This window comes from Arachis hypogaea, chromosome 19, assembly GCF_003086295.3.
Source record: "Arachis hypogaea cultivar Tifrunner chromosome 19, arahy.Tifrunner.gnm2.J5K5, whole genome shotgun sequence".
Classification (NCBI taxonomy): domain Eukaryota; kingdom Viridiplantae; phylum Streptophyta; class Magnoliopsida; order Fabales; family Fabaceae; genus Arachis; species Arachis hypogaea.
In genome coordinates, this window is record NC_092054.1 from 149,967,008 (window position 1) to 149,994,930 (window position 27,923).

A 27,923-nucleotide genomic window follows, 5' to 3' on the forward strand; every position below is an offset into this window, starting at 1 on the left:
AGAATAGGAAAAATAAAAGAATTGTGAAAAAAAAAAAGATGAAGAAATTTTATTGATTGTTGATTGAATGAATTGTAAACTATAAAGGTAAAACTAAGTATATAAAGAGTATTGGCCTATGAAAGATAAAAGTAAATAAAGATAAGATAGAGATAGAGATAAAGATAAAGATAACTATAAGATAAGATAAAGACTAAATTATAATTTAATTTGTGTATTCTGTTGGGTTGAATTTGTGGGCCGTGAGACGTCTTTATTATTGTCATGGGCTAAGGTGGAAGAATGGTTTAATATACATCTTTTTGAAAAACTACCACTTACTTATTTCGAATGGTCCAAAATTTTTTTGGATCAACATTATGAAATATAAACACGTATTCTTCCTAAACCTTTTTTATAAAAAAAAAAATAATGATTATCTTTTAAATATCATAGACATTAGCAAAAGAATATATATAGAGAGAGCGCGAGTGAGAGGAATACAGGAAAAGGAACAGAAAAAACCGCGACCAACGGCAACACGCGGGAGTCCGTATTAAAAAAAAAAGTGCCACGTCATCATTCTCCAAACGCGAAACCTAGAACGAAACGAGAGCGTTTTTCACGCGTGCACGTATATAAACTCCCCACTCTTTTTATTTCTTCCTTCTCTCCAACTCTCTGTTCCGTATTCCTCAGAAGCACAACTAGGAAAAAAAATAAAAATAAAAAAATAAAAAAGGAAAAAATATAGTAATTAATACTCCGAAATCATAAAAATAGGATTTCCTTAATCATAATTTTGTTTGTCCCTTCTAGATTTTCCATTCACAGCAGAAGACACAATCGCAGTTGCTGCCACTCCTCGCTCTCACTCTCTCAATCTTTTTCCGGTTTCTTTCTGATTGATTTCGCCGGAAGAAGGTAATGGCGGCAGCGGCAGCGATTTCTGCACCGGTGGCTCAGTCTACGGCGGCTCCGGCGGCGGCATTGGGCGTAGGGCCATTCTCCAATGCATCCCTGTACGTAGGGGATCTGGAGGGGAACGTGAACGAGGCGCAGCTTTATGATCTGTTCAGTCAGATTGCTCCGGTTGTCTCGATTAGGGTTTGCAGGGATCTTACGAAGCGATCCTCTCTTGGTTACGCTTATGTCAACTATTCCAGCTATGAACATGGTTCTCGTTCTCCTCCTTTCTTAATTCTTTCGTGTTTTCATACATTTATTCTTTGTTGGTGGAATTGCATGTAGATTGATTTCAGTTTATTTGATCTTCGTTGATATTTTCGTATTGATGGTTTGTTTTGCGTGTTTAATGTTTTATCCTATTTCCTTTTTCTATATATATAGATTAGTAAAGAGAGATCATTCGCTAACTGTAATGGATCGTATCGGTTTATCATTATCATTATTATTCTAGGTTCAAAATCATTATTTTTATAAGAAGAGTCCATTGAAATTTACGATATTTTAGTGAATTTTGTATATAATTGAGTAGTAGGAAGGGGGGGGGGGGGTAAGTGTTGGGTGGACAGATGTTTGATTCATTTTTCTTGGTTTTACTTTAGTGCATATATGATCTTGATAACAAGATATTTTGTTGCACTGCATGTGTTTGAAGATTCATGTCATATCTGCAACCGAAAATGAATTTGGAATGGACAAGTTTATTATAGTTTGAGAAATGTTATAAAGCACAAAATTGCCTGTACATAATGAAAGATTGTGACAAACTTCATTTACTCTTACTCCTTAATTTATAGTTATATTAATTAATTAATTACTTAATTAATGTTAGTACGAGTGAGATAACGACGGTTTATAGGTATATCTTCATTGAATAAAGAGAAGGTTCTATTTGCCGTTTTGCTGTTATATGCGTTTATTATCCTCTAGTTGCTTCCCTGATTATATTACCTATATTGTAGCTGCAAACGCCATGGAGCTTCTGAACTTTACTCATTTGAATGGGAAACCCATTCGAATTATGTTTTCCCAACGTGATCCTAGCATTCGGAAAAGTGGATTTGCCAATGTGTTCATCAAGAACCTTGACACGTCAATCGACAACAAGGCATTACATGACACATTTGCTACTTTTGGAACTGTGCTTTCTTGCAAGGTTGCCATTGATAGCAATGGAAATTCAAAAGGCTATGGTTTTGTACAATTTGAAAAGGAAGAAGCCGCTCAAAATGCCATCAAACAGTTGAATGGCATGCTGATAAATGATAAACAGGTTTTTGTGGGACTCTTTGTTCGACGCCAGGAAAGGGCTCAAACAAATGGATCACCAAAGTTCACTAATGTGTATGTGAAAAATTTGTCTGAAACACAAACTGATGACAACTTGAAGCAACTGTTTAGCCCATATGGTACAATAACAAGTGCAACAGTTATGAAAGATATGAATGGGAAGTCTAGATGTTTTGGTTTTGTTAATTTCCAGAGTCCGGATTCAGCGGCTGCTGCAGTTGAGAAGTTAAATGGAACTACGATCAATGATGACAAGGTTTTATACGTGGGGAGAGCTCAGAGGAAAGCTGAAAGAGAGGCAGAGTTGAAAGCCAAATTTGAGCAGGAAAGATTAAGCAGATATGAGAAGTTACAAGGTGCAAACTTGTACTTGAAAAATCTTGATGACAGCATCAGCGATGAGAGGTTGAAGGATCTATTTTCTGAATTTGGAACAATAACATCTTGCAAGGTAAATTTCACTTTGTGAGTGTACATTGTACATCCAATTAGCCCCTGATACTGGTTCATTTTATTGTTGTTGACTTGTTGTTCTTCTTTCTTTAGGTAATGCTTGATCCACATGGACATAGCAGGGGGTCTGGTTTTGTTGCATTTTCTACTCCTGAGGAAGCAAGTAAAGCTGTAAGTTATTAATTTGCTGCTTTAAAAAAAGGTGTGTGACTACTCTACCTCTTTATTCATAGATGCTTGAAGTTTGAATTGTCTTTTGTTCAGTTGAATGAAATGAATGGGAAGTTGGTTGGGCGGAAGCCTCTGTATGTTGCTGTAGCCCAGCGCAAAGATGAGAGGAAAGCTCGTCTACAGGTGATGCTCTTCTTAATGTTCTAGGTCTCATATGATTCATTTCTAGACTACTTCCTTATGAATTAGTTGTAGGCTTGTAGCTTATACCTAAGTGGGAGTGGGAGTGGTTCAATTATAATATTGAATTTTTTGATGCTTTCTGATCTTTGCAATTAAATTTTATGGACCATTAATATGGTTTCGTCATTTCCATATTTTTTGGAAACATTTTTCTTTTGGTTTGCAATTTGCATTCATAGGATTGCATTAGATATGAATTGTTTAAATTGTGTTGTTTTGCACTTTCTGTCCACATCCCATCATGGATAGAAGTCTTTCATGTTAGATTTGCCACCAAACAAAAGGAGATTCTTTTCTTTTTGCAGGCATAAAATATCATGGTTGTTTGAATGTGATTGGGAGTTCCTTTTTGTAAAATTAATGGGTAATTTAACAAATTGACATTCTTTTCAGGCTCAGTTTGCTCAAATGCAGTCACCTGGTGGAATATCACCTTTGCCCTCAGGAATTCCTGGGTATCATCCAGGAGCACCAAGGCTTGCCCCTCAACAGCTGTATTTTGGTCAAGGAACACCTGGCTTCATGCCGCCACAACCTGCTGGCTTTGGTTTCCAGCAGCAAATCTTGCCTGGAATGCGGCCTGGCGTTGCTCCAAATTTTGTTATGCCATACCACCTTCAGAGACAGGGTCAACCCGGGCAGAGGATGGGCATTCGACGAGGGGGAAACCTCCAACAAGTGCAGCAGAACCAGGTAAATTCTACACATCTAAGCTTTGAGTGTCTTTATAAATAATCTTATCCATTATTATTTTTATCATTTGATCACACTTTAATTTTTGAAACCAGATGCTGCATCGCAACTCCAACCAAGGGTTTAGATATATGGGCAATGGCAGAAATGGTATGGATCCATCCGTTCCTCAAGGTCTAGTTGGTCCAATGATGCCCATGTCCTTTGATGGATCTGTATCTCCTATTGATAACCAGCGCCCTGGAACATTGTCTACCACCCTTGCCTCTGCTCTGGCTTCTGCAACCCCAGAAAATCAGCGAGTGGTATGTTTATAAGTTTATAGCTTTGCATGAAGGACCTGTTTATTTTCCTTATTGCAAATTAGAATTTTGGTATGTGAATAAGTTTATCCTACGGCATAGTCTTTCATTTAAACTAGGAATATTATGTTCTCCTTTCGCTATCGTTAATAATGATCTACATAAAATTTAAAATGAGTTCTAACAATACAAGGAATATAACCATTTTGCTAATTCTGTATAGAGCTGAGATAAATGGAGTTGAAATAATGCGCAGATATTTTAATTTGTAATTACTTGTATTTGACTAAATTTATGACAATCATTTTTACAAGAAATCTAATATTTGTCATATATTGGTTGGAAATAACAGATGCTGGGTGAACATCTGTATCCTCTTGTGGAGCGTCTTACTCCAACTCAACACACGGCAAAGGTGACGGGCATGTTGCTGGAAATGGACCAGTCAGAGGTAATCCATCTCATTGAGTCCCCTGAGGACCTAAAGATTAAGGTCTCCGAGGCAATGCAGGTCCTTCGCGAAGCTGCCACGGGTTCTGATGTTGGTGATCAGCTGGGCTCATTGTCATTGAATTAATGAATGAAAGTCATCGTAGATACATTGCTCCGTATCATATTTGAGCCACTCTTTTTTGGGGCTCAACGAGGCAACATTATTTTTGGGATCCTGTGCTATTTTAATTTTATTTTTTTCCGGGAATGATCATGAGTCAATTCTGAGGGATTCAAGGATTTATTTTTGGTAGTCTTTGGTAGTACTGTAGCAGTTTTACTTTAGCGTTTTCAAACTATCTTCATGATTTTGTTTTAGTTAGGATTGAGTTGCAGTAGAGGATCTAACTTATTGGCTTTTTGACAATAATTATTTCTTGAGACCTTATATTATTTTGGACTCGGATTTTGATATAGTCTGTTCTTGGTCTCTTTTAATGTTGCTTCTTATTAAATTCTTTTGATTGTGTATCTAATTTTGGTTCGGGGTTGTGAGCACTAGTCGCGCACAGCATTCCTGAATATGTTCTACCATTTAATTCGATATACTATAAATGATAGTTCATGTGGAAGTACATTACTAATTTACTATTATGTCAAGTATAATTATTTCTTGAAATAAAAGAAAAGTCGGGGCATTTGGTTGATTAATTCATATATGCAATAAGCTTGAACTTTTGTTGTTTTATCGAGTGTTGCTGAATATGATGGTTATTACTTCATTCGTTTATGGAAGGTACGCCTGCAAATTATTGACCTCTTATGGTTCAATCATCACATTCGATCAAAATCTAAAACATGATTCCCTCCTTGGTTCTCACTTAAATGTGGGTGATATCCAGGATAAAAGTTTTTTTTTTTTTTTTTTGAAAGAAAGAAGGAGCTCAACACTCAGTGGAGCATACATAGAAAAGATAAAAAATGAACAATTACTCAGTTCTTATGTCATTTCCGGCATAGCCATCAACAATATGAGCTAGTTTCACACCATTCCGTAGCACAAAGCATCGATTGTGTCGCACACTCCACAATTCCTGCTGTTTTGTTCTGGAAGATTACACCATTTTTCTGTAGCCAAATATTCCATATAACTGAAAAGAATCCCACTAATCAGTACTTGCGTACCTCCTTTTTCATAGGCGTGGATCTCCAACTCTGAAAGTGATCTTTCAAGGTGCCCGGGGCTATCCAGGATAAAAGTTATTTGGACTTTCAGTATGGTATTAAAATTAATCTCACCACATCTAAACAATCAACAAATTTTTTTTCAGTTGTATGTTAAATGGTTGGATCTAGAGTTTCATAATTCTTTTTTATATGCTTTGCATTCCAATCATTTAGCAATGCTCATTCTAGAATTCATTCACCTGGATACTTGCCGTATAACAATATGATAATAACATGAATTATGCATGGCTATTAAAACAAAAACGTTTAATATAATAATTATCAACAACAAACGTGGTGTTTTTTTTGTTGTTGTCTAACGTGTTAGTATTTTCTTTCTTCTTATATTCCCGAAAGAAAAAACCCAACCACAGAGTACAATCTCAAAATTTTTTTCAGTTCTCTGACCGATAAATCCTAGTTTATTTGCACGTCATTGTAGCCTACACATCCTCCAAATAAACATTAATTGTGTTTATTCCGGTTTTTGGTTTGTTCCAAAATGTTAAATTTTTTCTCTCAAAAAAGAAAATAAATAAGTAAAATAATAAGCAAATGAAAAATGCATAATATTTGTGCATTTATAACCTCCTTCTTTTCATCTGACAAAATTAAAAAAAAATCCAGATTGGGTGATCTTAGCAAAGTTGATGGACTGGAGCTGTAACATCCTGTCAATTGAACTATTGAAGGCTCTGCCTCTTTCTTCAGTTGTTGCTTCTTACATAGTCTAGTTCAGTTTTGTGATATGAATTCCTCAGCAAGATTTCCAAGTGAGGTTTTCTTGTTCTAAGTTATAATTCATTATTGTATGGACATTGTGTAGAGAAGAGTAAAAACTATAGTCTCTAGCAACAAATTGAATGAGAAGAACAGCATCAAGTCTGAGAAAGAATTATGTTCACTCTTTAGTACTTTATATTTGCATGTGTCTCCTTTAACTCATACAATCACAATTCACAACAAACCATAACATACTAAACAAAATGTAATCAATGAATTTCCTTTTATGATCAAATGACAAATCTGATGGACATGAAGAGTTAGTATACTCTGTTACTCAAAGTGTTAGTTATTTACGATGTTACAATTTATAAAATTCCTAATAACCTTTCACTCTAAAAAAAAAAACAATATGATGGACATCATGATCATGCAAGAGTGTAATAAATAAATAAAAAACTAGAAAATGTTGGGAGGAAACAAAACTATGTAATTTAATACAACATTGTCACATTTAATCGAAAAGAAGACATATCTTTAAGTAGGCTGTTACCTAGATTATTTTTTAGAGTGAATACTCCATCCGACTCCCGACTCCTGACAATTATCTCGAAAGGACAATGAGGTCCTTAAGAAAAAAAAAAAACACCAAATCCGGTTCCTGATCTTTTTTTTTTTTGGGACTGGTTAGCCCCTGACATCGACTTTTTTTTGGCACAGGGACCTCGTTGTCCTTTTGAAGTAATTACCAGGGGTCGAATTGAGTTTTTTTTGTCAAGGGCCACGTTATCTTTCGAGATAATTGTTAGAAAATGTTTTGGGTTTTTCTCTATTTTTTATTAGCAATAATATAAATTTAATTATAATTAATTTTGTAGTAAAAATACACATAAAATATAATTACCTAATAAATATTTTTTAGGTTTTTTTTCTTGAAAAATTTTTAAAATAAAAATCTAAAAAATATTTATTAAGTGATTATACCTTATGTATTTTTTATTGACTCTTACAAAAATTAATTAGAATTAAACTTATATTATTGCTAATAAAAAATGATCTAAGTAACATAGAATCTCTCCAAATCCTGTGTGTGAGAAGTACGGTAAAATAGAATAGATAGATTAGCTTCAAAGCAACACATAAGCCGAACCAAGTCCTTTGGTCTTTCCGTTGTGCCCTTACATGGGTGTAAGTGCCGCTTCCATACTCAACCACCTCCTCCACCCAAAGAACCTCAAGCCTCAACCACGCTCCACCGCAACCAACACCACCAAGGCGGCCATCACAACCATCCTCTCCCACGTCAACGCCGGTCACATCTGTAAAGCCGCCTCCGTCCTCTTCGCATTCCCGGCGCCTTTCCCATACTCCCTCTACGCCCATCTCTTCCAACACTGCACCTCCCCACGCGCAGTCGTTGGCCTCCGCAAGGCCGAGTCCCACCTCGTCACCTTCTCCCCCGCCCCACCCATCTTCCTTCTCAACCGCGTAATTGAGGCTTATGGAAGATGTGACTGTCTTCAGGATGCACGTGAATTGTTCGATGAAATGCCGCAGCCAGACGGTGGCTCTTGGAATGCGCTCATCAACGCTTATTCCCAGAGAGGTTTCTCGGATGAGGTTTTCAAGCTGTTTTTGAAGATGAACAGGTGTGGTGTTTATCCCAATCAGATAACTTTGGCTGGTGTTCTTGGGTCGTGTGCTGTGGCTTCTGAGATTGTTTTGGCCAAGCAGGCTCATGGGATTGTTGTGAAACTTGGGTTTTATCGCAATGTGATTCTCGGCAGTGCCCTTGTTAATGTCTATGGAAAATGTGGGATCATGGTTGATGCTCGTAGAATGTTTCAAGAGATTCCAAGTCCCAATGCTGTCACTTGGAATGTCATTGTGAGGAGGTATCTTGATGCCGGCGATGCGAGGGAGGCCATTGTCTTGTTTTCGCGGATGTTTTTGGTGAAGGTTCGACCATTGCATTTCACATTTTCAGCTGCTCTTGTTGCTTGTGCGAGTATCTCTCGGCTGGAAGAGGGGATGCAGATACATGGGGTGGTTGTGAAGTTAGGTCTTCACGAGGATAATGTTGTTTCAAGCTCACTTATTAACATGTATATGAAGTGTGGTAAGCTTGAGGATGGCCGTGAGGTTTTTGATCAGATTGGTTCCAAAGATTTGGTGTCTTGGACCTCGATTGTATATGGATATGCAATGTGTGGGAAAACATGGGAAGCAAGAAAGATTTTTGATGAGATGCCAGAGCGAAATGTGATCTCATGGAATGCAATGTTGGCAGGGTATGCTAGATTTTGTGATTGGCACGAAGCGTTAGACTTTATATATCTGATGCTTGGTAAAATTAAAGATATCGATCATGTAACACTTAGTCTGATGTTAAATGTCTCTGCAGGTCTTTCAGATCACGAGATGGGTAAACAAGTACATGGTTATATATATCGACATGGTTTCCACTCGAACCTGAGTGCCGGCAATGCTCTTCTTGATATGTATGGTAAATGTGGGAACTTGAACAGTGCCACAGTTTGGTTTAACCAGATGAGTAATTGGCGTGACTGGGTTTCTTGGAATGCTTTGTTGGCTAGCTATGATAATCATCAGTTGAGTGAACAAGCACTAACAAAATTTTTGGAGATGCAGTGGGAGACAAAACCAACAAAGTATACCTTTGGAACCCTCTTGGCAGCATGTGCAAATAGTTTTTCTCTTAACTTTGGAAAACAGATTCATGGATTCATCATTAGACATGGATTTGAAATGGATATTATAATCAGAACTGCTTTGGTCCACATGTATTCTCGATGTCGATGCCTTGAGTATGCTATCGAGGTTCTCAAGGGAGCAATTTCCAGAGATATAGTCATTTGGAATACCATGATTTTGGGATATTGCCACAATCATAGGGGTAAAGAGGCGCTTGAACTTTTTCAACTGATGGAAGCAGAAGGCATCAATCCAGACCACGTGACGTTTCAGGGAATTCTGCTGGCTTGTGTTGAAGAAGGCTTTGTTGATGTAGGTACTGACTGCTTTAGATCAATGAGCAATGAATACTATGTCCTGCCCCGGCTGGAGCACTATGATTGCATGATTGAACTATATAGTCGGCATGGGTATATGGATGAGCTAGAGAACTTTCTCAAAACAATGCCAATAGAGCCCACTCTTTCAATGTTGAGAAGGGCCTTTGAAGCATCTCAGAAAAATAGGTACTCAAGACTAGGAGAATGGATTACACATAAACTTAATGAATTTGAACACTAATTAATTTCAACCAACTGCATGTGTGATTATATCAGAGATCTGATCTCTGTTTCAGATTCTAGCTTTGATTTGCCGGACGACTTATAATCACATTACATTATTTATTTATTTATTTAGAATGAAAGTGTAAAATATATTTATTTATAAAAAAATTACATTATTTTAAGAATAAAATTATAAAAAAATTAATTTATTCAGAATGAAAGTAATATAATTAATTGTTATTTACTTAGATGTGATAAAAAAATTAATTGAATACTATGTACGGTAAAAAATTGATATTATTGAAGGATAAAATTAAAATTTATTTCTATGTATCGTTTTTTCTCCAACGTTTTTCGTTCTATTTAAGTCTCTAACGTTTCAAAATCGTCTCAATTTTGTTCTGTGTTTTATTTCCTAATACATTTGGTGTCTAAGAACACACACAGCGACACAAATTTCTGATATAGTTTTTGGGATTTCTGCAGCTATTGGACTTTTTGGACTAAAATTCTTGTTATTTCCTGTATCATAAACAAAAAGGTTTAGTTTTAAAAAAATATATTTATTTTTCTTTGATTTATCAAAATTTCATATAAGTAATATATTCTAGATATCAATTGTAAACATTGTACTCTGTCAAAATTATTAATGAGTGATTTTTTATTTTACTTGAAATATATTATGTTAAAAAATAATTTTAAATAGAAAAAATTCTACTCCTTTTTTTCTAAAAAATGCTAAAACCATATTTTCCTCTTCTCTATAAAATGTACACTTTTTTCTTTAATAACTTTTAAAAACTTCTTCTTTAACCCATTTTAAATTTTGTGTTAAATATGCTAACTTTATCCATTTTTTAAGAAAAAATATTTTTTTTTACATAAATACTCTATAACAAAAATTTAATTTTTTGTAATTAAATTTTATTTATCAAAATATCATTTAACAAATTATTTTCTTAGTGACTAAATTATATTTTTACCAAAATATCCTTCAAAATATTTTTTAAAGATTAAATTATTTTTTACTAATGAAAGCATCCATAACCACATTGTTTCCGAATATGAGCTTAGACAAATAATTACTCATTCTTAACTTTATCTTTAGTGCTTTAATATTTCGTACTCCAAGATCTTGAAATTGGGCTATCTTTAATTTTTCAGCAATTCAATCAATGAATGTTAGACGGGTTGATGATGGGTTAGTCCACACTAGCATTTGAGAAACATGAAATGGTTTGATCTGACTATTGAGTTTTAATAAATCTGCATGAGCCGGGAGTTATATATAAATTATATATACTGATTCTGTTTACATTACATGTCTCTCTTCCATGATTATTTTGTTGTTGGATATAGTTAGATTTTGCAGAACTGTGCAGAAACTTACCATGCATCAGTATCTTGAAGCCTGAACATTACTAGTGATTTTACAAGTTATTAGCAATGGTTGTTGTAAGTGTTTTTCTTGAATTCTTTTAATTCCACTTGATTGATTAACAGAATGTGAAATAGTAGCAAATGAAAACTAAAAAAAAATTATAAAAATAAGAATTTGCTATGCATTTTGCATTGGTATCATAAAAGTATATATAGTTTTTTTTCTTATGAATTGAACTGTACAATTTCATTTCATACATCATCAAAATCTAAATAACATTGTTTGTTGAATAACATGGTTTACTCTCACTCAACACACAGCAAAGGTGACGGGTTGCTCGAAATGGACCTAAAGTCTCTGAGGCAATGCTGGTCCGGGTTCTAATGTTATGTTGTGATCAGCTGTGGGCTCATTGTCATTGAATTAATGAATGAAGTCATCGAAGATACATTACTCTGTATCATATTTGAGTCACTCTTCTTCCGGGGCTCAACTAGGTAACATTATCTTTTAGGTCCTCTTCTATTTTAATTTTATGATTTATTTTTGTTAGTCTTTGTTAGCAGTTTTACTTTTGCATTTTCAAACTAATTTCATGATTTTATTTTAGTTAGGATTGGATTGCAGCAGAGGGTCTAACTTATTAACTTTAGATCTTATATAATTTGGACTCGGATTTTGATATACTTCGTTCTTATTGCGTCTTATTAAATTCGTTTGTTTGTGTGTCTGCTATTTAAATTCTGGTTCATGTGGACGCTAACATCACCGTTATGTCATGTATAATTATAACTAATTATAATTATCACTTAAGAAAAAAAAATTTCTTGGGATTTGGTTGATTAATTCATATATGCATTAAGCTTAAACTTTTTCCTGTTTTGTTATAACTCCATTAGTTTATGAAAGGTATGCAAATCTCCTACAAATTATTTGATTACTTCTATGTTGACGAGTGTATTCTAAGAAAATGAATAACGATCTCAGGATAGATCTTGTTTATCATTATAGTACTCAAATTAATCTCGCCAATTTTTTCAGTTGCATGTTAAATAGTGGGATCTAAAGTTTTATAATTGGTTTTTCAATATGTTATTTATATACTAAAATTAGTTATTAAAATTAATCACTAATATATTTATGTATAAATATATATATAATTAATTTATTTTTAATATATATTTATATTTTAATTCATATTTTATATTATTGACAAATTTTGATATACAAAGTCTTTTTTTTACATGCTTTGCATTTCAATCATTTAGCAATACTCATCTTATAATTTATTCAATCAAGAGGATACTTGCCGTGTAACAATATGATAATAACATGAATTATGCATGCCTATTAAAATAAAAGCGTCTAATATAATAGTTAGCAACAGCAAACGTGTTGGTGTTTTCTTTCCTATCGTTCCCAGAAGAAAAAACCCGAAGAATATAATCTCAATATTATTTTCAGTGCTCACCGATAAATTCTAATAGTTATTTATCAGTCATTGTCGCTTACACAGCCTCCAAATAAACAATAACAGTGTAGACAGGACATAACAAAAGCAGAATCGAATATTACTTTTCTACTCATTAATAATATTAGTCAAGTACAAAATAATACAGGTGATAATTATTTAATTATTTAAATGTCATGTCCCAAACTTCGATCTTAGGATAGTCATGGTTGGTGTGAGCCACAAGTGTCGCCAACCCTAAATTTTCATGGTTATTGACAAAAAAACAAATAATATTAATTAAATTTAATGCACAAAAAAAGTTCAATATACATTATTATTTAAAAAAATATAAATAAATAATTTTTACTTGATTAAAAAAAGTCCAGTATATATTATTATTTAAAAAATATAAATAAATAATTTTTAATTAATGAATTTTAAATAATTATAATTAATCATTATTAATTTCATATTTAAAAAAATTAAAAATTATTAATTAATAACAACTAATTAATATAAAATATAATTTAAAAATATTTGTTAGTTTGGTATGAGCTAAACATACCTATCGAAAATGTATTTATTTCTATTCCAGTAGTATTAAACAACAAATTTCAATCCTCTAAACCCTATTCTTTCTCTTTCTCTCTCTTTCTTGCCACCCGGATCTGATGGCTTTGGACTCCCACATAGAGAGAGTCTTATGGAGCGAGGAGCAAATCACTCGCCGGGTTGCCGACCTCGCCGCCCAAATCTCTGCGGACTTTCGTGCAGTTTCTCCGCCGCCGGTGGCCGTTGGCGTGGCCACCGGTGCTTTCCTCTTCCTCGCCGACCTGGTTCGAAGGATTGAGCTCCCCCTTGCCGTTGATTTCGTGAGAGCCGAATCCTACGGTTCAGGAATACAGTCCAACTGTGCGCCTACCATTTCTTTGGATTTGAAAGTTGATGTCAAAGGTCGCCACGTCATCTTGGTATCTCAGTTTCCTTCTTCACTTAACCCTCTTATCTCTTGCTATATGCACTTCACATTTGTGCATAGCTTTTCAATAGCATGTAATTTCAATTTAAAGTTGATGTATTTTCTAATAAACTACAATGATAAATTAAATTGAATTAAATTAAAGTTGTACCTTCACTAAATATAATTAAGAAGAAATTTTACTTCTATGAAAGATGTTCCATAAAACGGTTTTAAGTTGTCACGTCCATTATTGTGAACTAATTATTAACAATCTAGAGTATTTGTTGACTTCATTAAATAATTTTTTGTTTTGCTAACTTAAAAATAATTATAATACACAATTATTTTTTTTAACCAAAAACTCGACACAATAAGGCGAAGCAGATAGAGTACATAGAGTACATAGATGTCACTAGTCAAACAAATACAAATTAATCTAGAGTGATTTTCGCCTTTGCCATCAACAACAAAGGATCGAGATCAATCCATTCTTTGTAGTTCTTAATCGACCTGTTGATAACTTTGGAGACACCTGTTTCTAAGTTTTTGAAAATTCTGTCGTTCTTTTTCCACCATGTATTTCAAATGATAGCAAAAAAAATCAATTCAACTACCTATTACTTCTTAATTAATAACAATGATATTTTTATATGAATAATATTACTGATTAATTATTAGGTTGAAGACATCGTAGATACAGGACATACTTTATGTAAAGTTATTGGACACTTAAAATCAAAAGAAGCATCCTCTGTATCCGTGTGCACTTTCCTTGATAAGCCAGCAAGGAGAAAAGTTAATGTTCAACTAGTGGGTGAAGGCAAATTCTACCGGGGATTTGAGGTAACAAAGGACTCTCTTGTTCTCATATTAAATGATTGTCTGTGATTTTCATTAACTCAAAATTATGTATCCAAAGCAAGCAGCGTGAGTTGGGAGTTACATATATAGATAAACTAATTTTGTTTACATTACATGTTTCTCTCTCTTCTATGCAGTGTCCAGACTATTTTGTTGTTGGATACGGTATGGATTTTGCGGAATTGTACAGAAACTTACCATACATCGGTGTCTTGAAGCCTGAACATTATCAATGATTCTACACATTATTAGCCATGGTTTTCTAAGTGTTTTTCTTGAATTCTTTCGATTCTACTTGATTGGTGAACAGAATGTGAAACAGTAGTAGATGGAAACTAGAATATTTTTTTTGTTATGCATTTTGAATTGTACAATTTCATTCATACATTATCAAAATCTAAACAACATTGTTTGTTGAATAACATGGTTTACTGTAGCTAGATACTTACAATAAAATATTAGGTACATACTAAGTTTGCAGCCTTGGAGCCTTGATGGTATTGGTAGTAATGACCCCAATCATAGTTGAGATAAAAACTATGACTTTTTACGCATTGGGGTCACCAGAGAGAATGACATGGTGTTAGTGATATTCACATTGCCAATTCCACCCATTCCCAAGACCTTCAACTTAATTGTTAATACTTTGCACCTTAGAGCCTTCATAGTTTCAAAATATCCAACATGTATTCATGTGAGTTAACCAACATTTGAAGCAAAACATCCTTTATATTGGAGCCTTGGAGGGAATAATATATACTTAGGTAGCCCAAAATGTGAAGTGATGTACATTCATACTCTATGCCTTACCCCAAATGAAAAGTAACTTCAAGATATGGCAAAGAAGATCACAACATTAACTTCCTCATTAAATCTAAGATTTGATATGCATCATATCACAGATTTTATACAGATGCCCTCTCTATTTGGAAAGCTTTGAAGCCCTCTTAGGTGGCCCAATAGTTGCCAAGTGTACTTTTAATTACTAATTCAAATCGTTATTCATGTGTCAAGTCTATGGGAGCATACCTCAACTCTTTGAAACCCTTCTTAGCTTCCGTCTCAAACTGAATCTCTAGTAATGTTTTATGGCTTTGTTATAATTGAATCAAGGCAAATTCGCATTGTAGTTTCATCATTCATCTGCCACAAAATATTTTTTTGTTAATTAATTATCAATTTATGGTGAAAGAATCTGAATGCTAAAACAAAAATCATATTGAAATGCAAAAATAATAGATGTCAATGCGAAGTAAAAGAGCTGGAGTTTAGAGAATAATTTCTGTTGGGAATTACCACTATTTAAAGGTAATTAGGCAATTTGATATCCGATATTCCAATGTCAAAATTGTGTTTTTGGTGTTCAAAAATTTCCAACAAAGGAGAAAAACAGACAATCAGCTAATTATATTAACATCCATGTTAAGAATAGTAACAAGTTTTTTGGAAGGGACAATCCAAGTAATTTTAGCACTAGTTTTTCGAGCTTTTGTTAGATTCCCTTGACCCTTGAGATCCATTCAAAATGCACACACCAAGAACAGATGAGAAGCTCCTGAATTTTGATAACAAGATCTAATCAGAGAATAACTCACATCTAAACACATTTTAGCAAGAAAGGGTCCTAGGACAGTCCATAATCCATCCCCCATTTAAATATCTGAAAATACAACCAAACCAAGCTAAACTTTGATCAAGCACCACACTAAAAAATTTATTATTTACACACAAAAATAAACTTATTTGCAAATTTAAAATTCCACTACCAAATTATATAATTGATAATCATAATAAAATTTAATAATTTATTTTTCATGCTATAAGACTATAATAATAACATAAATAAAAAGTATTGATACCTACTATTTCACTGAATTAATTCAGTATACAAAAGAGCTTTTTATAGGATTTTTTTATAAATCTTTATTTTTAAATAAAAGTTATTATAACTTTAATTTCAAAGATCTAATTTTTTTGGGCATCTGGAGCAAGTTCGTCGCTCCCTCGGCGAACCTTGTCATTTTCACAAGGTTCGCTGTCCCCTCGGCAAACTTTATGTAATGTATGAAGTTCATCGTACCTCTTGACGAACTTCAAGTAGGCACCTCAATAAAATTCAACCGAGGCTAATTGGTCACTAAAATCACTACTAGTATCTCATTCTTCTCTCAATATTCTCATCTTCTGTTTACTCTATATAATGTCTGAAATTTTATTGTTATCTATTCATTATAATGGTGAAAAAATATATAATCAAGAGGGATCTATCGTATTTAGTTCTGTTCAACTAGTATTTGCATATACCACCTGAAGTCGAAAGTCTAACAATATTGAAAATTTTGATTGTGCATGTCATTGGTCAACAACACATGAAAAGAATAAAAAAATCTACTATAGATATCTAATCGAAGTAGATAACACTTTATTTTACAAAAAGTATATTCATACTATTCACATATTATAATAATTTATTAATTTATTATTTTTTATTTGATGATGGTTTTGATAAGATTTTATATTTTTGTAAATTAGGTATCGGTTACGTGATGACGAGGACATACGTCTTATTAGGGTCTAGCACAACCGTTGGATAAATGTCCATCTATTGGAATTATTTGTTTTTTTAGTCAACTTGGATGGAAAAACTTTTGTGGATACTGTTGATGATATCCCCTTAAGTGGAGCAATTAGAAAAAACATTAGAAGGACGATGGTTGACTTAAATATGCCACCTGAAAGCAATCAAGAGAGGTCAAATATCGTGGATTCTAATGATGGTATGATGCAAGCTGAAGTTAAAAGTCATGAGGATTCTACTATTTAAGACCCGATGATGGATCGCTATCAAGTTAACCTTGATGATGGTAAAGATGCTGAGGCTGAACCAATAAAAATTCTGGATGAGGAGGAGGAAGAGATAAATTACTTCAATGAGATACAAATTACTTTGACACAGTTTGTCATTTTTCGACCATATGATTAGCCCGATCATTTTTTTACATTGAATCTCAAGGCAATGACCTCAAATTATTTATTTAGTCAAGGAGGCCCCTTGAATGATCATACCAATGAGTTTGAGATTAGACAATAGTATGAAAATAAGAAGGAAGTTATTACAACAGTCACGATGTATAGCATTAGGAGAGCTGTGAAGTATAAGATACTAGAGAGTGTCCAGTTAAAGTATATTGTATATTGCATTCATTTTATCTTATCGCCGAAAGCAAGAAAAATGGGAGGTGAAGAAATACAGTGGTCCTCATACTTGTATGCAAATATCAATAGGTCAAGACCATGGAAGATTGGACCCGAAAGTAATTAGTCAAAGCAAATCCAACCATCATCCTAAGGGTTTTGCAAGGAGGTCTGGAGAATCACTTTAGTTATAAGGCGTCGTACAGAAAGGTTTAACTTGTAAAATAGAGAGTCATTCCGAGTATATATGAATATTAGAAGAAATCATACAACGTACTTTCTCGTTGGTTATTCCCAATGCAGATGTACTTATTTTGTAGATTCATTACATTGTCTTCACTTATCTATGCTTAATTAATTCATGAGTTATATGTTATAACAACAAAGGTTACTGCAGCAAGCGCTCCTCCGTCAGGTGCTCCTCCAACTGCCCACAAACAACATCACGAAACCAAGTGAGATTGATAATTCACTTACTTTGTGACTGTCAGTTACGGGGTCTAGAACAACACCTAGCAGCTGCTAACAGAGGTCCTTAATAGAGTGTCCATCATAAAACTACTCTCACCCATCGATGCAGTCACTAACTAGATCTCCATCAATGTTGAGCCCCAACTAATACATCACGTCCTGTAGGGTATCTTCCCACAAGACAGATGAAAAGTATGGGATTCAGGACGCCATCTGTCGATCAAAGTAGAGACCAATATCCAGTCATGATCTCACTCTAGCATATATGTCACATGCTCAAAACCTGCTCGTCTAAAGTGTGTCCATATCTCCTTGGAAAAACGCTATAATAAATTCCTTCTTATACGCAAGACCCGAAGACCCTACCAAAAAGAAATCAATAAGTCAGACAAAACGGAGGTCACAAATAATAAGACAAATTTTAAATATATAAAAGACATAAGTTATAAGATATACCAATCGGCCAAGTTGGCCAGCAACATGATCAATCCAATCTCGTCTATAAAAGGTATCTTCATAGGCTAACATATTTTGCGCCATCAAATTGCATTATAATAAAATAAATTATTAGAATAAAATAATTTAAAATTCACTAACTTATTATCAAACATATTCAAAATAAATATAAAATCCTAAACCATAATTTTACCCTAAACCATAATCATTTCAAATAAAGCAATAATCTAAATAAAATAATTTAAAATTAACTAACTTATTATCAAATACATTGGAAATAAATCTAAATACCTAAACTTATAAACTATAATTTTACTCTAGACTGTAATTAGTTCAAATGAAACAATAATCTAAATAATATTTTTCACTAACTAATTATATCATTTAATTATCAAACTAACATGAAAATTTAATCTAATTAAATAAACATGCTAAAATTATAAAATGATACAACAATAAATTAAATTCAAAAAGAATAAAAAAACAAAATTACCTAAAATTGACAAATTAAAGAGATAAAAAAAAAAAATCGAAAACAACTAAAATAAAAAGTAAGGCAAAAGATGATGAAAGTGAATAGTGAAGAGTGAAAAGAGAAAACTAAGGGGAGGACTATGTTTTTATATTGGGAGCCACTCTTATAAAGACGTCTAAAACGTCTTTTTTAAATATATTTTTTAATAATTAAAATTTAACACATATAATTAATTAAATCATGTTATTTTTGTCAAAATTAGGACAAACAAATTTATTTGATCAAAAAATAGGGAATCAAATTTTGAATCGTTCTAAATTAATATTATTTTTTATAAAAAATGAATACAATACACCTATTATAAAAAATACTAAAATATTCTTATTATATATATTAATTTTGAAAATTATAAATTCTAATCCTTTTCTTTTCTGTCATTATAAGATTAGAATTTAGAAATTTTAAAATTATATATATAATAGGGATATTTTAGTTATTTTTTATAATAAGAATATTGTAGTTATTTTTTATAAAAAAATATTAATTTATATTGGTTCAAAATTTAATTTATTAATTTTTTGACTAAACTGATTTGTCTGGTAAAATTTTAATAAAGTAACACAATTTAATTGATTATATATATTAAATTTTAATTTTTAAAAAATATTTTTAATAAAAAAATATATTTAACATCTTTATCTAAATGACTCCCTTTTATATTTGGGGTTTTGGACGAACTTGCTTGAAACTCACCGAAAAGTATGCCGAGGAGAACAACAAATATGCTCCAGGTGTCAAAATAAAATTTAGATATTTAAATTAAAGTTATAATAATTTTTATTTAAAAATAAAGATATTTTATTTTATTATAAAAAATCTATTTTTATACATAAAAATAATTATGTATTATCGTATTTAGTAAAAATAATTAATTTTTAAATTTAATATTTAAAAAATTATTAAATTTAATTATATTATTATATTTATACTATATCATCAAAATTATATTCTTTAAAAAAAATCAAAAAGTTAGTAAAATTTATTATATTTAGCCCATAATTAATAAAAAATATTTAAAAATAAAAATCTAAACTAAAATTATATTATTAAATTATTACACTAAAAAATTTAAGCTTATGGTGACAAAAATACTAATAAAAAATAATAAATTATGCTAGCTAATTCGCTTTAAAATAAATTAGAAAATAAAATAAAAAAAAAATTGTTGGACTTTATTCCGGTGCTTCCGTCTTCCTTCAATAACCATCCGCTTCTGCAACTGCGAACGCACACAACACACCAAAAAAATGAATCAGCGACGCGCCACCATTTCACTCTTCAACTCCTTCCTCCGAATCAGGTACCCTCTTCGTCCATCTACAACAACGCTTACTTCGCCACTTCCCTTCTTCGTAACTAATTCAACCTCAAAGCCCCAATCTATCCGCACAATCGCACCTATGGTTTGGCAAAATCCTCGAAGTTACAGCAGTGGCAGTTGCAATGACTTGGATCACAACAAGGAGGTGGACGCCATCAATCTCAAGTTTGCGGAAGCCAGGGAAGAAATCGAGACGGCGTTGGAGTCCAAGGAAACCGTCTACTTCGATGAAGAAGCCGAGTGCGCACGCGCCGCCGTCAAAGAAGTCCTCGGCATGTTCGATGGCTTGTTGGCCAGGTTGTTATATTTAGTTATTTCAGTTATAAGTTAGTTATTATTTAGTTAACGAGTTGTGCATAGAAGCAGGTTTTTATATTGTTCTTGTTTTGGTGCAGGTTGTCGGAGAAGGAGAAGGGGGCTCTGCAGAGGTCCATGGGTCTCAAGATTGAGCAACTGAAAGCAGAGCTGAAACAATTGGATGAGTAACATAGTAAGAGGTTTTCTTGTTCCATTATGGGATGCTGCTACTAGTTAATACTTAATAGAGTTTTTGTGATCGGAATTCCAAAATTGTAGCTGAAGTAATGTTTCTTAGGGTGCTTCTTAGTATGATGTAATTTTTGAATAAATTGATCGAAAGCCGGCTCCTCCACACGAGTTGTTTGTGAGGGGGATGATGGAGGTTCTTTGCATTTAAAGGACCATTGTTATTCTTTTTGAATATTGACATTGTATTGGCATCTGTACTTGTATTACTAGTATGATGATATGAGCTTCATTTAACATTATATATAAACTCAGTTTAGATGAATTTCTCTTTTCTCATAATTCAATGAGTGAATGGGATTTTCGTTATAGTGATTGAACAGGTGGAAAAATTAGTTGATTGAGATGTTAACAGCACCATAGGAATGGCCAAAAACAGTGGAAAACAATATTATTATGCTACTTATTTAAGTGATCATACTATCACATTCTTTCTCTGTAAACAATTTCACTTGCCGTTTAGATCTCTATAACCCTGTGTGACACTTGTTTTTCTGCGTATTTTTTTATGCCTGGGATTAAAAACCAGATAATCTTCATATAAATTATTGGAAATCAATATTTTGTCTCATTTAAATGTAAACTTTAGAATATTCTTTAAGAAAGCTGTATATGTTTACTGCATTGTAGAGCCGAAATTTTGTTCAAGACTTCAATCCTCAATTCTTCGGTATTAACGCACCACTTGTAGCTGTTCAAGTTGTTGCTAGCTACTTGTGTATGTACTATATGGTTAACATATTATAATTATCCAAACTGTGGGTTGAACAAATGTGATATATGCATAATCTATGTAACCTGGAGTGTCCTAGATTCATTTATCAATAATAACACAAACATATCTCTACAATCCTAGTTGCATCGGCTTTAATCCAATTACTTAGTATATTAATAAAGAAGGAAAGTGTGACTTGTGCCACATTGCACTATGGTGTTGTGAATTTCATGTAGTACTGTTATGAGCATTTGAACTCAACCCCAGGCCTGTAAGTATTCAGCTAGAAATTACTTATAGCCTCCAATCCTATGCTTGTCAAACTTATAGGGCAGACTTATGAGTTACCGGCAACCTGCGAGTTTGCCAATAGCTTTTTGTCTCGTAGGTTATGTTTGTGAGTTGGAGTTTTTAAGAGAAATCACACTTCAAAACCTGCAAAATAAAACTAAGACCTCTTTAGGGTCCAATTATTTATCGTCCCCACCTCGTGTAGGCCCTTTGCATGCAGACTTGCCTTCTACTAAACTGGTGGTGGCTGACAATGCTTGCTGACAGTCTCTTCTTTTCGTTCTTATCATGTTCTTTCTGTTTCTGTAACAACACCCATGTCCCTTTTCTTGTTAAAACTAGATTCTGACAGAAGCTGTTAGATATTTATATCACAATGAAAATTCTCTAAGCAGCCCGGTGCACAAGTATCCCACGTTAACACAGGATCTGGGAAAGAGCCGCACCCAATGGGTGCAATGTACACAGCCTGATAACTATATCAATGACTGTTTTCATGGCTTAAACCCATAACCTTGAGCTTACATAGAGACAACTCAACCGTTGCTCCAACGCTCCCCTTCATCACAATGAAAATTATTTCAGAATAATACATTAGGTGACAACGGTGAACCATTTGATCAAAGTGTAGAGCAAATATCGATAATATAAAAGTTAAGCTTAATGTTGAATCAAAATTTTTGTTCATGAAAGATCTGAGTATCTGAATTCTAGGTAAATTACAAGTTGCGTATTGTTTCTTCAGATAATGAAAGAAACATGCCAAGTTGCCTCGTTTTGTTTTTTGTTACTAATGTGTCAAAAATCGCTATCTTATAAACTGTTGGAGACAATAAATACAGGACAAGATATGATAATGGAAGCAAACTGGTGAACATGGCTATTCTGCCTTTTGACCAACATTGTCTTAAAAACCAAAACAAAGGAGGGGAGAAGGTTTTGGATTATGTGAACTGTGAAGTGGGAGACAAATCTAGTGTCAACTGGGGCATGTGGGAGAAGGGGAAGGAAGCATGGCTTGTCTCCTTACAAAAATGGAATTCTGGCCCCCACCAACCTTAGCCCTGAAATAACATGTATCATGTTCTTGTATGCTTTAATCATCATTACTTTCTTCCTCCTTATCCTTGCATCATTGCCTACACTGTATACTTTCATTGCATTATTGAAAATTGAGTTTGCTCCATCAAATTAAAATACTTTGCATTAATTTTTTATTTTTATTTTTTTGAAGTAATAATCTCCTGAAACTATGGTTCTTATAATACATTTGAATAAAAACAGACGAAAGTTGATTCTGCATGAACGAAACATCAGTTATGCCTTATGGACCTTGTCCCCTCCTTTCTCTACCAGAAACAAGCCATTAATTTAGTCTAAAGAAAAGTGTTTTGTTGTGTTTTTGGGTCATAAAGAATTTTGTTTTTTCCCTTTCTAGCCGTCCAGCTCCACATACCTTTCGGCTCTCTTGTACCTTTCTTCTATGAAGAATATGTGAGGAAAAAAACAAGAAGTGGAAATTAATTATTTTCACTGAATCAGCAGAACTTGAGGTATTAATACTGGACCATTCAACCAGCAAAACGACACCTCTAGGTTCAACAATTCATTATGACATGCATATGATTTTGAAGATTGATGATATGAGAAATCATGGATATGCAGAACTAAAATGTGGCAAAACATAAGTTACTACAAACTACTGCTACTACTACTATCACTGCTACACATACAGCAGATAAACTAATGATATCTATATATCTAAAAACTGTACAACAATAGCCGTTTTAAATCACTACTCTCAAGTTCACATAATACAACATCTTGTTTTCATCTTGTGAGAGATGAGAATCAATCACTAGAGGATAAAAACCATTGCAAGTGAAAGAAAGGAAGAGGGAAAAAAAATTAGCTTTGATTTGAAGGGTGCTTTATTAGAGGTTGAGAGGTTTTGCCCATCTCTTCAGGCTGGCTCTTCACCTCCATTAGCAATGCAACCACTTCCTTCATCGTGGGACGTTCTGATGGCGAAGAGTTCACGCAAAACATGGCAATTCCAAGTGTTTGGAGCATCTCTTGCACCATTTGATCTGGTAGACCTTGGAGTTTTGTGTCTAGTATTGACACAGCTGGTTCAAAGCTCCCCATTTTCCTCTTCACCCACTCAACTATGTGTTGTCCATCTCCGACATGGGATTCGACGGCACTGCGCCCGCTTAGTATCTCCAGCAGAACCACTCCGTAACTGTAGACGTCACTCTTCTCAGTTATGTTCATTGAGTAGCCATACTCTGCCATTGTGATTAATATGAATGGAAGTTAGAATTTAAACCAGAACAACAGATCAGAAAACTTATGTTACCAAATCTGTCTTAATACTAATACTTATAATCTCATATACTATTAACTTTAATAATCTGAGATAAATACTCTAATGCCATTTATTTTATAAAAAGTAAAGTAAAAAACACTTGCCTGGGGCAATATAACCATAAGAACCAGCAACTCTAGACATTGCCTGATGATAACTTGGTGAATTCATCAGCTTTGCAAGACCAAAATCTGCGAGATATGCTTCATATTTGGAATCTAGAAGTATGTTATTGCACTTAACATCTCTGTGAAGAATGGGAGGGACACAATCATGATGAAGGTAAGCAAGACCCTGAGCTGTTCCAACAGCAATCTTGTATCTGGTTTCCCAGTCTAAGTTCCTGTTCCCTTGCAAGAGCTGTCTCAGATTACCATTTGGGATGAAATTGTAGAGAAGAAGCTTGACACTCCTGTTAGAACAATAGCCCAGTAGCCTCACAATGTTTCTGTGCCGGATGTATCCGAGAATCTGAATCTCTACGGCGAAAGAGTCCAGTGTTTCATCTTCTTTGCTAGCTTTCCATAGCTTCTTCACTGCTATCAACTCCCCATTAGGCATCTCAGACTTGTAGACAACACCGGAGCAACCCTTCCCGATCACATTTTCATCCTTCAAGCAATCCAAGATGTTATCTATGGTGAAGTTTAGCTTTTGAAATGGGATAAAGGTCCAAGGATATGAGAAATCCTCAGCTCCTGATGTGGAAGCCAATGCCCCCAAAGATTTTTCCACTGTATACCTGTTACTACGAGTTGCTATAATCCAGGATGCAACAGCAATTATCACAATTGAAGCTAGAATCACAGTTACGAAAGCTATGGTTTTCGCAGATTTTATACCATTTCTTTGAATCAGGCTTGAAGAACATGTATTGCCATCAATGGATTGGCATAGAAGGGGGTTCTGAAGGCATGAGTTAAAAGAAAGAGTTCTGAAGAATGGAGTGACTGGGATAGGACCTGAGAAATTGTTGTACGAGATATTGAGGGAAGTGAGACTGGTGAGAGAACCAAGAACCTTAATTCCTCCATAAAACATATTATGAGAAAGATCAAGTGATTGTAACTGTGTCAAAGCAGACATTGACTCTGGGATTTCTCCTGTGAATGAATTCGAGTTTAAGTCCAAACTAATGGTTAAGCTTGTAACATAACCAATCTCAGAAGGTATGTCACCAGAGAGATTGTTGTAACTCAAATCAAGAAGAGTTAGCTTCTGCAAATTCCTAATAGATTTTGGGATTGATCCTGTGAGTAAATTATTGTTGAGGATGAGCTTGTTCAAATAACTGAAGTTTCCAAAGCTCCAAGGAATTCCACCTGTCAAATGGTTTTGACTTAGATCAAGCTGCTCCAAGTTTGCAAGCTCCCCAATCTGAGACGGAATTTCGCCGGTTATGTGGTTGTTATGCACATCTAAGAGCTCAAGAACTGTTATGTTGGCAATCTCTACTGGTAAGCTTCCAGAGAAGTGATTCATGTACAAGTCAAGAAACACCAGGTTCTGTAATTGGCCTATTTCTTTAGGAATGTTCCCCAAAAGCTGGTTTTCTCCGAGCCGTAGTCTCACCAAAGATTCACAATCTGCAACACTTGATGGCAACTCTCCTGTCAAAGAATTTCCAAGAAGCAAGAGTTTACTCAGCTTCTTCAAGCTGAAAATCTCTTCCGGGATTGAACCTGTGAGCTTGTTCCTTGAAAGGTCAAGCGAAAAGAGTTCTGTGCAGTTCCCAAAAGAGGGTGGTATGGTTCCAGAAACTGAGTTACCCCACAAGAAAAAACTCTGCAAGAATTTCAACTTCCCAACCTGCCAAGGGATTGAACCTGATAACTGATTCTTGTCAAGCTGAACAGTAGCAAGGCTTGTGCAGTTTCCCAACTGCCATGGTATTTTTCCTGAGAGGGAATTGTCTGATAAATGAAGCTGTTCCATAACCACAAGCTTCCCAAAATCCTCAGGTATTTCACCAGTGAGTTCATTGGAAGAGGCATCAAACACCACAAGTGATGAACAGTTAGAAATCTCAGCTGGTATTGACCCAGATAATGCATTCCCCCACAGAAGCACACCTGTGAGCTTTTGCAGCTTCCCCAACTGAGGAGGAATAGACCCAGTGAGCTTGTTCATGTGCAAATAAAGATTTCTCAACTCAGAACAGAGCCCGAGTTCCGGTGGTATTGAACCGGAAACATCAGTGTCATAAAGTGCTAGAGTTTGAAGATTGATCAAGTTCCCAAATGAAGAGGGAATGGAACCAGAAAGTCCAGTGGCAGCTGCACCAAATATAGTGAGGTTTGTGAGTAGTCCTAACTGTGATGGAATCTCTCCAGTGAGGTATGGATTTCCACCAATCCTAAACTGCTGTAGAGATTTCAATGATCCTAACTGTGATGGTATTGAACCGTTAAGGAGATTATCTTGCAGGCACAGAACTTGGAGTGAGGTAAGGTCAGCAAGATGCTGAGGAATGGTTCCTGTGAGTTTGTTTGAGTTCAAGAAAAGGAACTGAAGTGAAGAGAGGTTTCCAAGTTGATTAGGAATGGAACCTGTTAGAGAGTTTGATGAGAGGTCAAGGAGTTGGAGATGGGAGAGTTGACCAAAAGAGGGAGGGATTTGGCCAGAGACATTGGTGGAAGAGAGGTTGAGAAGTTGCAGCATTGACAAAGAAGAAAGCTGGGGAGGCAAATAGGTAAGGTTGAGGAAAGTGTCAGGGATAGAAAGGGAAATTACTCTGCTTTGTGGGGAGCATGTAACACCCTTCCATGAACATGGTGTTGAGCTTGAAGGGTTCCATGAAGAGAGAAGTGAGGAAGATGCCGATGATGATCTTTCAGATGCAGAAACAAGAGAAAGAAGTGCTTGTCCATCAGGTGAGAGACAAGTACTCATTTCCATCTTTGTTAATGTGAGACACAAGAAGAATAGCAGCAAAGTTATAACACTGTTTGGAACAGTATGTTCCATTTGGATTTTGAAAAGGAAAGAAAGACAAAAGAAAAATGAGTTGGTGGTAGATGAAGACTACTTAAGAACTCAACTGGGATATGTTGTAGCTATTGAAGATGGTGGCGGTTATGGAACTGAAACTGATGAAACTGATACAAGTCAATTTAGGAGACAAGATGCATGTGAAGATGATGCTTAAGTTTCACACAAACGTTTTCAAATGGAGCCATGTGAAAGTTTGAAACTGCTTCTTCTTCTTCTTCTGATGCTGTTGCTGCTATATGCTAATAGCCATCTAAGTTGTGGCACTTTTAGAGAATGCACCATTATTGGTTTCCATCGCGTGGAACTAACTGCTTTTAGGTAATGAGTTTAGCTCTTGTGGTGGTGGTGGTGGTAGTGGTGGTGGTAGCGGTGGCTGATATTTCTTTTTTCGAGTTGAAAGTGCTTTGAAAAACTCCCAAGCTCTCAGCTATAATATCTTTGCAATTATACCAAGGTTTGTTTTTTTATATGTATATTGCATTGGTTTGGCTGAATGAAGGGGTTGCGTACATGTACCAAATTGACCTTCATTATTTAGTAAATAATGTAAAACTTTATTTCCATAATTTCCATAAGACGTCTAAACCAGACACCAAATTACAGTTGTAGATCAGTTTGTATGAAAAGGGGGCT

The 27,923-nt window shown here is 34.3% G+C and overlaps 5 protein-coding genes across 6 annotated transcripts; 4 read left to right on the top strand and 1 right to left on the bottom strand.

The window, feature by feature from the left end:
• Positions 1–483: 483 nt before the first annotated feature.
• LOC112775944 (polyadenylate-binding protein 5) lies at positions 484–5,005 on the top strand. The gene is made up of 7 exons (XM_025819866.3): positions 484–1,156; positions 1,908–2,686; positions 2,782–2,859; positions 2,953–3,042; positions 3,496–3,795; positions 3,891–4,100; positions 4,450–5,005. The coding sequence occupies exons 1-7, from the start codon at positions 907–909 to the stop codon at positions 4,672–4,674; spliced, it is 1,932 nt and encodes a 643-aa protein (XP_025675651.1). The 5' UTR covers positions 484–906; the 3' UTR covers positions 4,675–5,005.
• Positions 5,006–7,571: 2,566 nt separating this feature from the next.
• On the top strand, positions 7,572–11,050 carry LOC112777695 (pentatricopeptide repeat-containing protein At3g26540). Of its 2 annotated transcripts, XM_072227206.1 has the most exons (2): positions 7,580–9,700; positions 10,904–11,050. In XM_072227206.1, exons 1-2 carry the CDS (start codon positions 7,662–7,664, stop codon positions 10,923–10,925), a joined length of 2,061 nt encoding a protein of 686 aa, XP_072083307.1. In that variant the 5' UTR covers positions 7,580–7,661; the 3' UTR covers positions 10,926–11,050. The 2 variants fall into 2 exon arrangements, with proteins under 2 accessions (XP_025677876.1, XP_072083307.1); XM_025822091.3 differs by lacking the exon at positions 10,904–11,050 and having other exon boundaries at positions 7,572–9,816.
• Positions 11,051–13,115: 2,065 nt separating this feature from the next.
• On the top strand, positions 13,116–14,817 carry LOC112779597 (uncharacterized). Its single transcript, XM_025823917.2, has 3 exons — positions 13,116–13,544; positions 14,213–14,377; positions 14,533–14,817. Exons 1-3 carry the CDS (start codon positions 13,245–13,247, stop codon positions 14,629–14,631), a joined length of 564 nt encoding a protein of 187 aa, XP_025679702.1. The 5' UTR covers positions 13,116–13,244; the 3' UTR covers positions 14,632–14,817.
• Positions 14,818–20,177: 5,360 nt separating this feature from the next.
• On the top strand, positions 20,178–21,184 carry LOC112779237 (embryogenesis-like protein). Its single transcript, XM_025823487.3, has 2 exons — positions 20,178–20,670; positions 20,769–21,184. Exons 1-2 carry the CDS (start codon positions 20,300–20,302, stop codon positions 20,857–20,859), a joined length of 462 nt encoding a protein of 153 aa, XP_025679272.1. The 5' UTR covers positions 20,178–20,299; the 3' UTR covers positions 20,860–21,184.
• A 2,383-nt stretch (positions 21,185–23,567) lies between these two features.
• LOC112777686 (uncharacterized) lies at positions 23,568–27,732 on the bottom strand. The gene is made up of 2 exons (XM_025822079.2): positions 24,401–27,732; positions 23,568–24,216 (listed from the first exon to the last, which is right to left on the bottom strand). The coding sequence occupies exons 1-2, from the start codon at positions 27,261–27,263 to the stop codon at positions 23,834–23,836; spliced, it is 3,246 nt and encodes a 1,081-aa protein (XP_025677864.1). The 5' UTR covers positions 27,264–27,732; the 3' UTR covers positions 23,568–23,833.
• Between the last annotated feature and the right edge of the window lie 191 nt (positions 27,733–27,923).